The sequence below is a fragment of the Melospiza melodia genome, chromosome 6 (assembly GCF_035770615.1).
Source record: "Melospiza melodia melodia isolate bMelMel2 chromosome 6, bMelMel2.pri, whole genome shotgun sequence".
Classification (NCBI taxonomy): Eukaryota; Metazoa; Chordata; class Aves; order Passeriformes; family Passerellidae; genus Melospiza; species Melospiza melodia.
Window position 1 is genome coordinate 76,380,140 of NC_086199.1, and position 12,782 is coordinate 76,392,921.

Genomic DNA, 12,782 nt, shown 5'->3' on the forward strand with positions numbered 1-12,782 from the left:
TCATAGGAGGGCTCACACGGAGCCCTTGAACTGAAACACGTCCACAGTGCATCTGAAAACCTATGGTGGCTGCTTAAGACCACAGTACCCAAAACATCTCCTCTGCAACTTCCAGGTGACAGCCCACACAAATGTTGCTTTTGTATCTCCAGACAGAAGTCTAAGAACCAGGGACTTCAGAGCTGCTGCTAAACACATCAGCGCCGTCTGCTCCGAGCCTGGGTACCACAGGTTCATCAGATGTGTACCAGGAACACATTTCTCAGAGGCCAGAGGTAAAGACATTTATTAACAAGGCCAGATGTAGTCTGAGTCTGGAAGAAATAGATTCTTGTGACGGATGGGGGACCTTCCTCAGCAGTCTTGTATCAGGTTGTACAGATCACTACTCAGCTTAGCAGTATTTCTGTGGAGAAGATTGTTTTTCTAGCAGCCAACTACAAAGAAATTAGTGAAAGAGCTAGTCTTACTAACACGCACAAATCCCTGCTGGAGTTTAATTCTCTTCCTCTCAGGTATAGAGTCAGACAGAAAGCATGGATAAAGACAAAAATTCTAACTTCTCCATCCAAACGGAAAAATGCAGGAAGAAAACAAACTTTATAAAGGGTGAAAAGTCTGATATACCCATATAGAAAAGATTAAAAAACATTCTCAAACATTATTTCCCTCTCTTCCCTCTTGCTGATCAAAACCACAAATGCTCCATCAAGTTCTACCATATACTATGCATTCCTGTTCTGTATAAAAGTGAATGATTTCTCGGAAGCTGGAAAAAACCCAGAGACAAGGTACAGCTAATTAGAGAAAAAAGGGAAAGTGTAAGAGATCATCAGACTCTTCACTGCCCACTCAAGAGGCTGCTCTCTTGCACTCCATGTAAAGTTGTCCTGGTCACACACCACCTTCAATCAGAGTGGAGTGGGGTGGTCCTTGGCTAAGAGTGACGGTGTGGTAACTTTACATGAACATGCATTTCCATTCACTTTTGTGACATTTCTTATAGTGGACACCTTCTGCCATTTGAAACAAGGAGAAGTGCTCATCACAGTTCCTTCTTAGCAGATCAGTAAGAACGTTTCTTACCTGTGACCCTTTCTTGCTACCTGGAAGATTAATTATGAGAGTTTTCCCTCTGATTCCACAAACAGGCCTGAAATGAAAGAAACACAAACTGAAATTCCTGCATGCAACTATCTCCACTATCAAAACAAAAGGAAAGCATTTAAGATAGATTCTATGATTTATCAGATTTCGTAAACTTAATTTCCAATATATTTGCTGATTATGTTCTCATGAAAGAACTTGGGAGAAGCTGAGGTGATAAAGCATAAAACAAGAATGACAGGGTCTAACCTTAATTTGATAGTATAAACACTGGCTAGACTTCCTTTTTTTTGAGATCTGTCTAGCTCCCTTAATTCTATTGTTTACTTGTGCCAATACATTATTTGATATAGTCCCTATTTGGTCATACACATGGTTCCTTTGCAGTGTAATTGACCGTGTCAAACACAATGTCCCTAGCCAGGTAAAAATACTAAGTTGTGCCTATTGCATTAATTCAAACAGGTTCTTTCTATTTAAAGATTAAACATAAGAAAAGCAGAGAAGGAAGTTACTCACAGGTGACAATTGTATTTATGCAATTGATATATAATTCTTCCTAATAGTTTCCCCTCTCCCTCAAGAAAAGGCAAAACCAACTGTCAAAGACAATCCACATTTTAGCTAAATATTAAAAAAAAAAAAAAAAAGAAACGAAATCACAGAATTTTGTGTTGAGGTTGTAAAGAGTGGCTTACAAAAGCCAAGGTGAAAATCCCAGGGCTGGCATATAAGGATAAGAAGAATGCAAAAGGACAAAACTAAATCATGAAGATATGGAAGTTAAAGTTTAGAGAAACTGTAGGACATTCCCTTTATTGAATTAAAACCTGAACTATAGGTGAAGACAGAACAGAAATTAAAATAATTTCCAGGTGTGGCATTAGCAAAAATTTTGAGCTGAAGGACATGGCATGTTGGGTAGTCAAGTTCCCTAGATTTCTTCTTATACAAATACTCCCAGTGATTACTATCATTTATTGGTTGCATGGCATTTTTAGCAGGGTAACAAGTATTTCCATGACAGCTGGCACAATGCTCACAAGTAAATAGCACAGAGATCACTCCGTGCCACTAAATGAACTTTTGATATCACACTCAAGCCAGCCTGAAGTGCTGTTTTCAAACGGCAGTTTGAGTATTGCCTGACTCCTAGCCTCTCTTTTCTCATATTGCCTTCTTTCACACTATGTACCCCCAGTTTAGAAAGAATTCCAAGCTGAGGAATCTCTACTGCAGCAGAGATGAGCCTGAATTAAAGAAATGTGTTCATTTACTCCTGTTGCAGTTGTCAAGCTTACAAACTCAATCCAGCAAATCCCATATGTGGGTTACAGTTTATGGCAGACTTAAAACAAAGGAAATAAGAACTGCCCACAGAGGGATAAAAATGGAATAATGGAATTGTGTTTGGCAGACAGCTCCTTTAGCAGTCATCTTCTTGTCTCTTCTACTCTGCTTTAAATATTTTTGAGCGATATAAGCTAAATGTCCAGTACAACCAACCAATAATCAAAAAAGGAATAAACCAGCAGCCCGAAACTCAAATTTCAGCTGCCAATAATCAGACCTAGTGGCTCAAGAAAGAAATGGAGCTGTCAAAAATTCTCAAGAGACTGTGCAAAAGTAAAAGTGCTTAGGAACTGCATCGCTGGCAAAAGTATTGTGTTTGCTTTCAAGAAAACCACACAGATTGTGCATGCATTGCAGGGACTTTGAGAGATAAATTAACAGTATTCCTCCAGAGCTAGGGTAGTACAAGCTAGGGTAGTTTATATCAAAGGGATTATTTTTGCCAAAAAAAAACATTTTAATACTTGATACACACAGAAAATTTCTTCACTCACCTAGAAATGCAACAGTTCTAAAATGAAAAGGCAGCTATTTAAGAGTGTGCATCAATATTACAAATACCCTGGCACAGAAAACACAGGAGGATACAGTCTCTAACACAGACAACAAAGGGAATTTAATGAGACAGTGCAATTACCATTATTTGAATTTGGCCTCTTCTCTGAAGTTAAGACTTGTGGTCTTGATAACAATGATAGTCTTCAAGGATTAGTGCTCAGTCATTGGATAACAATAAGTAATTCTGTGGAAAGAGTTCACCTCCTCTTATTTTGAAGGAAGAAGCCTTACCTAGAGAGCATGCCCAGAGGTGTGACATTTAGTGATCCCATCAGCATTGCCAGGGCCATTCCTGGGGCTTCTCGCTCTATTACTTCTTTAGTGGCCTGCAACCAAAGATTAAATAGCAAACTGAGCGAACAAGCGGAAGGATAAGGCAAAAATGAAACCAGCTAAAAATTAAGTAGGAACATCTCCTCATCCAAGAAATGTTGTTACTAAATTCTCAGCTGAAACATGCTATAGAGTTTTCTTTTGGTTGTGTAAAAGCAAGGAGTTGGGATGAAGGACTGTTAGCAGCATTGTGAAGATTCTTCCTACAGAGAATTTTGAAAAGTCAGGACCCTATAAATATAAAAAGTGTTAATCAACACCACAGAAATAACAAGTCAGCCTCCAACAGAAAGGAAAAAGTATTTGAGAATAAGCAAAGAATATAACTGCCTTCTCTTCCTCATCAATCTTGTGCATTTTCCTGTTGAGATTTTCCCAGACATGAGAAGGATGAATCAGTCTGCGCAGAAGATAGAAAAAAAATTTGCAAAGGGAAGCCCATGTAGCAGGCAGGCAGGAAAACAGTCAAATGGTAATGATAATGGCCAGAGGCTGAGGCCTTCCCTTTTGATCATGTCAGCAAAACAGCAGGTCCACACAGGCTGGTGGCTTTTATTCATAAGCAGTCCATACACAGTGAGCATTGAAAAGTCTGGAAACAGTCTGAAAATTCTTGTCTTTTTATCCTTTTCCCAAACAGGGAATCAGATGGAAAATCATGCACAATCTTCTGTCCTTACTTCCTAACAGAAATTTTCTCAAATACACAATCTGTTCAGTCTCCCAACATCTAACTTAGGACACAACATTTAAAGACAGGTTACAGCCCCATCCTCTCTTCATTTCCCCCACAGTAGCTGCTGTTCAGTGGATCACATTGCTTCACACGGAAACAAGATTCTAACTTATTCAGCACAACTAAATTGATAGCAATAGTGATAAAACTGTGAAACCCATGGTGGGACATACAGCCAAACTACAATGCTTTGATGGTACAACTATCAAAACAGAAACAGGAAAGAACATCTTAAGTATAAGGGCACCTTGAATAAGCTGAATTTTATTTGCAGTTTGATATAGAAAAAACCCAGGCAAATTATTTTGTGGGAAAGATTCAATTATAAATCACATACTTGTACTTTTGTAAGCTCTTAGTTTCCAAATAGAAAACTAAAGCACCAGAGAAGGAAAATGACAGAATTAACCCAACAGCATCCCTTAAAGAAGGACGCTTGCATGTAAGGGTTCTTACATGAAGCAATAAATAAAACAGAAAAAAAACCCCATCAAGAGTACAGACATTCAAATGGCCATATTCTCAGACATGATCACTAGCTTTTGACATTTTTAAAGGAATATCAGAATATTAATTAATTAGAAATTAATATCAGCATTAGAAGACATCACACAGTGCTGTCATGTAAACCTTTGAATGCTTTATTAATAAACAAACTTGTAATGTGCTCAGTTATGGGAAGCTGGAACTTTGGTTTATAAAAAACGAAGCAATTTTAATTTTGTAGCTGACACCACAGTCTCCTGTATTTCAAGCATAGCATGTTGGTTTTTGGATCTGCCATCCTCTACGCAGAAACAGAAAAGTCATATAAATACAACCCAGTGACTTTACACAGGGTAAGTAAGAAGAAGTGAGCTTGGAATGATGTAGACAAAAATAAAACTCCTCCATGGAGAGAGATTACCTTAAGATACCTTAAGATTTAATACCTGCTGAGGTATGAAATCATCAATTACATTAAAAATTATTAAGACATCCATAGACCTGATGATTTTTATAATATAGAAGATAAAGGCATTGCAATGGTGAAGAGACACTTTGCTGACCATGAAAAAGGTAAGTGAAACATGGAATTCTGAGTGTGCATACATAGCAAGTCAGTATCTATGCCTTTTCATTTCAGTTAATACCATGCTTCAAAGCTATTCAAAACTGTTTTTAAATATCAAGTGCATTTTGAGATTTATTTTCTGCCCTTGAGCACAGCGACACTTTGAAGATATCATTAGTTAAAATTCTAAGCAGGCTTCAAAGGTAGTACAAGATGCAAGACAGTCCATGAACAACGATCCTGCAGCTCAGGGATTCCTTCAATGAAATTCAAGTCCATTCTCCAACTTCACAAGAAAAATGACCTTCACAAAATGTCACTGCTAGCAGGCAATGTGATTATTAAAAATGTATAGACTAAGCAACAAAATCTGAAAGGGCATGAAGTCCAAGCAGCAGTACGATCCCCAACACAAGTTTCTAAAAATAGTTGTTTCAAAATATATATGCTTATGTTTATTACTGCAGATGGACCTCCACAAACAAGGAAATGTTTCCCGTTTTCATGTTTACAGGCTGACTGGACTGGATGGATGTAACCAAAAAAAGCTGCTGCTAAGCAAACCACTGTTACAGTGACATCTGCTCTTGAAATTAGCCACTGTATAGTCCACTTCTGGGATGTCCTTAAATAACATGACTTAACATGTGCCCTGAACTGGAGCTGAAATCACCATCATACCGAGAAGCAGACTCTAAATTTGCTGTATGTATATGAATGAAATCAGCAATTCTGCAATCTGTAACAACTTTTTGTTTCACCTAACAAGGTACCAAAGTCCTGGTGGTCAGGTTTCCTCACACTTTTTTCAGTATTTTTTGCTTGAAGGAAGGGTGGAAGAGAGATGTCAAATCCAGATTTTCATCTGTGTCCAGTTCAGGAGTTAACTGCTGGCTACCAACACCTGCCTCCATAGAAACCATTAAGGAATTAGTGACTCAGCACCATCACATTTTACCAGTACTCTAGCAAGGCTGAATTAATCTTGTTTCATGGGCAATATTTTTGCTGGTGGTCTCACCATCAGCCAGCTGTTGCACGCTGCAGGGGCCCATAGTGTTGGCACAGGATGGATCACAAATCAAGGCTGTTGCCCTCGGCTCTCTTACAGCAGCAGTGATGACACTGTTGGGCAGATGCACGAAAAAATGATGTTTCATTCAGAGCTGTCACACTGATGTCTTAATCAGGACTGAAGCTTTACATTGATTCTTCAACCTGAGGCTGGTGACTCGGGCAGGTGGAAAATACTGGAGCAAAACTGCATAAAACACTAAAATAATACCAAAAAGTGTCCCCAGTTTCTGATGGACAAGTTGATAGTGCAAAGAAAACAGGTCCACATAGGAGGGAGGTGGAAGAGATGTAAAAGTAAAAGCCAGAGCTCAGGAGAAAGACAAATGCACAAAGTCCAGCTTGGAGGTTGCAAAGAAAGGCAAGGTTTGTAGTTTAGACAGGACAACGGAATGTGGGAAGAGGAATCTGAAGTAGAAAGGCAGAATTGCAGGAAATCCAAGCAGTAGGATTCTCAGAAGGGGAGATGTGAGAATAGTGTGAAGGCAAGTGAATGAAATTAATGGGATGGAGAACAGCAAGGAGGTTAGAAACTGAGGATTTTTAAGTTTCCTTCAAACCCAAACCATTCTATGGTTTTACAAAGAAAGGCTGCCCAAGGCAGCTTTGACAGAAAATAGATGAGGGAGAAACTCAGGAGAAGCAAAATGGGAAGACAAGACATGACAGAAGTGTCAGGACGTGGGGCAGCCATGGAGAGAGACAATGGGATTGAAATAAAATGCTAGTTTCCACTTGAAAAAGGAGAAGCAGGGACAAACAATTTAATTATTTAGGATTTACTAAGAACATCTATGAAAGCAGTATTTCTTATATTTCATTGCTATATGAATAAATGCAATTGATTTTAAAGCACATTTTTGATTGTTTACAAAGTGCCTTTTCATTGGAGTTAGGGCATTATGTTCCCAAACCAACTGGTGTATTTTTAGATATCTTTGACGTAGTTGCGGTTGCTTAACAGATGGCTCACTGCCAATTGGTTTCACAGAGTTCTCTGCTGCTTCACTGCCTTTCTTTGCCTCCACATAAATTGTTAGTTCAGCTTCTAACCTGTGGAAACCCTCCCAGGCAGTTATTGGAGGATATACCTAATGCAGACTGATTTAATTGAAAGACCTAGGACTACTCTTCTGGAAATGTTCAGAAACTCCTTACCTTTGTCTTTCAGGTATTAAGCATAGCAAAAGTTGACCTCAATAGTAAGCAATGATCTGAGACATTTCATATACACTGCAGCTGGTTTTAGGCAGTAATATAGTTTTATTTCAACTAAAATGCAAATATGAGACTCAGAAATCATAATAAAGTCAATTAAATCAACAGAGACTGTTTCTGTGGAAAATATTATTTCTGTTGAATAAGTTAAAATCTATGACTCTGCATAGTATATAATAGAGCTATAAATGAAAATTAATGGACAAATTTGTGGATAATTTATATTTAACAGACTACAGAATTAGCATCAATAGGATTTAATTACCTATTTGAGCTTTCCACTGAAAGCTGAAATCTTGGAAGGGCTTTACCAAAGAAATACCTATATAACTTCTGCAACAGACTCACAGACCCCAGAAGAGCAAAGAAAAACTAGAGAGATTGATCAGTCAAATATGCAACAAAAGGGTTGGTCACGTCTGTCAACCAGTTGTTTAAGAAGTGTGCACTTTAGGAATAAAAATTGCATCTCTTAGCCTGGAGATAAGATGCCTTCTTCAAAGTTATTCAGAAATCCTCTGCTGGAGACAACACAGGTACCAGAAATTTTTATTCACAAAGCAGCTATTTCAGCTTTTTGTCTACTTTCCTGCTCTTATTTGGCAGGAAGAAAACAGAGCTTACATGGAACTAGACTGATCAGAGCTTCTCACCAAAAAACCACTAATCTATTTCTTCTCCATGAACAATAAGAAATACAGGTTTTAGCAGTTGGTTTCTTTCAATACATTGGAAAGTTTTTTGGATAAGGATTTTAACTCATCTCAGTTTGACCATTATGCTGTCTTTCCTTGAATTCTTCCTGTTCTTTGCCACCAATAACACGTATGGTGATATTTAGTCTTTTTTTATGGATAAGGCATGACAGGATTCGCAGACTTCGATGTTTTCCAAAATTAAATTTCTTTGGCCAATTGCTCAGTTATCTTGACAAATGGATGAAACTGATCACAAATGCTAGTGCTGAAAAACAACCAAAATCAAGTAGGTTTATAAAAATATAATGCTAAAGTAAGGCTAAAGTGGTTGCTGTGTTTGGGCTCACAGGATGACTGGTGGTGGCTAGGCAGACATGGGGCCAGTGCTGACCCTGATGCATGTGTTTGTTTCTCCTCATGCAGCGAGCCATGCCAGCTTTGCCAATTTTACTTTACTATGAGTTTAAGAAACTCATGTGAGACTGGTAAGTCCTTGTGCGAATTTTTGATGTTAAATGCAGCTATGTCTACACACATGTGTCTATAGACACATACTAAGAGCACTCTCAGATTTTTTAGATTTTTTTTTTTTACAGAAAGGAAAACAAAATATATCTAATCCTATTAGACATGCTTACCCTAGTGCCTTTCCCTCCTACTAGTGATAAGCTTGATGCATACTTCTCTGCTAACTAACCTGATTCCATTTTCTTTTACCATTTCTTCTCCCAGCTCAAATCTACAAACATCCAAAGCTGAATGGATCCTGATTAATGTAGCCAGCTAAAACCGAACTCTACAAACTGGTGTATCTGCACACACTAATAACACATTTCCACTGACAATAATTCCGCGGCACAAGAATGCTGCTTGCCCTCTCACCACACCTGCAGTGATTCGGCTGCCACCAGAACCTGAACACCACACAACGACCCTACAAAACTTATTGGTGTGAGGAACAAAAATGTCACAGCAGTAACTACTGTCAGATTAAATACAGACTCTGTTTTCTCTATTTCTCCCAGTCATATCCATGACTCCCTCTGCCTGCAAACTGCCTCCTCTGAATTCTCTCACTCCTTCCACTGGGACCCACCACATCATTTACTGCAGCCTAATGCCAGGGGCAGGAGACCCAAGTGCCAGAAGCTGATTCAGTGTCTGCCTCCTTTATAGACCGGTATCAGAGAACGAGTCTGTCAGAACACTTCCACTGAGGAGATGGCCACAAAAAGCAAGTGGCAAACAGAGGTACATCAATGATTTGTGTATGACCAAGCCATAAATATATTTAATTCCCAATAGCTGGATCCCAATAATAATTACTTTTATAAACAAATTATTATTAGTATAATTATCATCAAGTAAAGTGTATATTAATTAATAAAAAATTAGCGTTCATTGTAGCTTTTCTTAAAAGTCCTTGTTTTCTTCAATTGAAATCAAACTCATTAAAATATTTACTTACTAACTCAGTTTCTTTTTTACAAAGAAAAAAGCTTGCAAAACATTTGGGGGAAGATGCTTCACCTTTTATAAACTACAGAGAAGCTGAAAATTTAAATTAATATACTAGAAAAAACAACCTTGTGGAATTTGTAAATTATTCTTGCACTTCTGCAGATCTAGATCTAAATTTTTAGCTAAACCTGATTGCATATGATTTATATAAACTTCACAGATCAGTGATTTGCTTGCCCCATGTGACTGAAGTGTTAATGAAATGGATGTATCCAACCATGCACATTTTCTAAATATCACTTCTAATATATATTGTGGCAATAATACTTTTTTATTCCTGATCGCTAAACAAAGTTTTAAGATCTGAAATGTATATAAAATATTTACACCGTAAAAACTGATCTTAATTTTATGATACTGCCTATCCCCATACATTGTCATAAACCCCCTAGGACAATCCTTTGCAGTAGCAAATCCTATGTGCAAATTGCTGTGCTTCCCACTGAAACTCCACTTTGTGCAAGAACAAATCCCTTTCTGTCCAGCAAAAGTAGTACAGTTGAAGGCATCCTGGTAACGACAATAAAACCATTCTGCTATTACAAAATCTCTGTTAAAATGTTACCTATTAATAATTACTATTATTTTAAGTTTTCCTTCAGTTATTTCAAACAGCTTCGTATTAATGTAAGATAGGAAATCCAGCCCAACCTTTAAATAATTCTCTAAAATTTGAAAAGGAACAAAACGTGAGAAGTCAAAGATCTATTCTCTGGAAAACAAACTCATGCAGCACATATGAGAGAAATAAGCATGGGTATCTACACTATGCCAATAAGAATTCTGCATGACTGAAATGACAACATAATGAGCTTTAACTAATGGAATAACAGCTAGGGAGCACTGTCTCATAAAAATATAACCTAGACAGTGTTTCTGGTTATGTGTACTATCTTCTACACTATATATCTATACCTAAGTGGAGTCAGGCTACAGCCAGCTTCATTTCAAAACTAGTGCCAAACTTAGATCCTTCTGTATGGGAAGAGTGGGTGTATTTGTGGTTTGGGGAAGTATACTCAGCAATTAACCAGAAAAGAAGTAAAAACCAGAAGTTTTAACTTGCAATTGCACTTCTATAAATAAATAATTTTGCAATGTTTTAGCTCAAGCACACTAGTTACTGAAATTGAAATGTGAAACTCTTCTCTTTCGAGGATCTCGTCTGATGTTTCCTAACATTTGCTACCTTTTGCCAAGAACAAATATGGCATTCAAAACATTTGCACTTCTGAAACTTCAGTCAAATTCTTCCACCGATTAACTAGCTCCTCCAAACACTTTGAGATCTCAAATCTTCATGTTGAAGATTTATTAAAAACAACCCTTCTCAAAACCATCTTCTGCACTACAAATGGCAGACTAATGAGCAATAACTTTTCAGGAATACACCATAGCAACAGAAGAACTACAAAAGAATATCTTCTCTTAAGATTTTCTTACACAGTATCTTTACTCCCCAAGTAAATGACAAAGCATCTCTAATAACAGCAACTTTAAAGAACTTTTTCCATAACTTAAAAATTCATAGAAATTATTCTTTTGTGACATCCACTTATGCAATTCATGTGTTCAAAGCCTGAGCAGTTGTCAGTTTTGGCACAAGCAAGTGACACTTTCATTAGAACTGAACAAGCAAACAGATTTTGAAAGCCAAAGTGACCTACTGTGCATTCTGTCAAATGATTTCCTATATAGGACTATTTTAACTTCTGGCACAAGTCACATCTTTTACCTCCAAGATTCTCATGGAAACAATTGAAACAATTGCAGTTTCTCAAATTGTTTTGTTGAGACTGCTGTAGCACAGAGCACTAAAGTGGAAGACAGTAGAATTCCTTATCTATATTGAGTGAGGAATATTAAATATATCAAGTTTACCTTTTCCTCTGGAATTGCATTATTTAATTAATTTAATTTAATTAAAAGCTTACAGTAGCTTAGAGTAATAGGTAACAAAATATATATATATATATATACACAAAAACCCCAGTGTAGAATACATTTTCTCTGTTGCGCTGTCCCTAAGATGTTTACCATGCACATTTCCAAAACAGCAGGTTTTTTTCAGTTTTAAATGTTAAAACATCTTTCATGCATTAGGTAAAACCAGTTGAATCATTTATTGACGCTACTCAGCTGAGACAGAGCAACGCTTTCACATTATTACAACTTTGCACTGTATAGACAAATTCTGCCAGTTTACTTCCCAGCTGCAGAACTCAGTTTTGAAACCCTCAGGATTCCTATACCATACACAATTTTTCATTAATATAGATATAGCAACACAGGCATATAAGCACCTCCCCTCACATACTTTTCTGCTGTGCTTGAAGCAGTAGACCATGTTGTGCAGAAAAATCTTTTTGCTTTTTAATAAAATTCCCCACGTCCAAAGTTTTTCAACACACAGATTTTCACACTAGCAGTGTGAGTGGATCACTGAGAAAAGGCAGCAGCTTTTAAGAAACAACAAGGCAAAAGAGATTCTTGGATGGGCAAAGTGAACAAGTTATTTCTTGCTGTCACTCAAAATGTACCCAGGACTCCTGCACTGCATGTTAAGCATCTCACTACCACAGCAAATGTGCTCATACTAAGTGTACAGCAACTACTAACATCACACCTCTAGGCAGACAAACTCAAGTGAAAAATCAGACAGTATTTCTGTATAAATGATATGGGTGATATAAGATCATAATTCAGAATAACAGAAATCGAATGCAGCCAAGGTTAACTGCCCAACACTTTGTATCTGATAAAACAAATTACATCTTAAAAGAAAAGATAAAAATTAAAATAAACAAAGACACAAAATATTTCTAGGGAAAATATTAGACTGTCTAAACAGTGTAAAAGCTATTGAGAAAATCCCACAGTTCTAGCTAGACTGGAAAAATCCATCTTTGCTAACCTTAAAGTCAAATGAAAATTCTACTCTCTCTTTCCTGTAAAGAATGATGGCGATTTAACAGCAGTTTCTCATTAAGATTCTGCAGGAAATTAGATCCCTAGGAGACAAACACATCTAAAATAATTTCATGCCCTTCTCTGTTCTTTTTCCAGGAATGCGCAATGCTGACCAGCAGAAATCAGTAAAATATGGATGAATTGTAAAAGAGTTTGAAAG

The 12,782-nt window shown here is 37.2% G+C and overlaps 1 protein-coding gene across 18 annotated transcripts in view; it reads right to left on the minus strand.

Annotated features, from left to right (window-relative positions):
- GPHN (gephyrin) overlaps positions 1 to 12,782 on the minus strand; it is a 263,372-nt gene that overhangs the window by 97,359 nt on the left and 153,231 nt on the right. For all 18 annotated transcript variants that reach the window (XM_063159330.1, XM_063159328.1, XM_063159325.1 and 15 more), the window contains 2 exons: positions 3,250 to 3,344; positions 1,087 to 1,153 (listed from right to left, as the gene is read on the minus strand). In XM_063159330.1, coding sequence (XP_063015400.1) covers positions 1,087 to 1,153; positions 3,250 to 3,344 — 162 coding nt within the window. The remainder of the gene's footprint in view (positions 1 to 1,086; positions 1,154 to 3,249; positions 3,345 to 12,782) is intronic.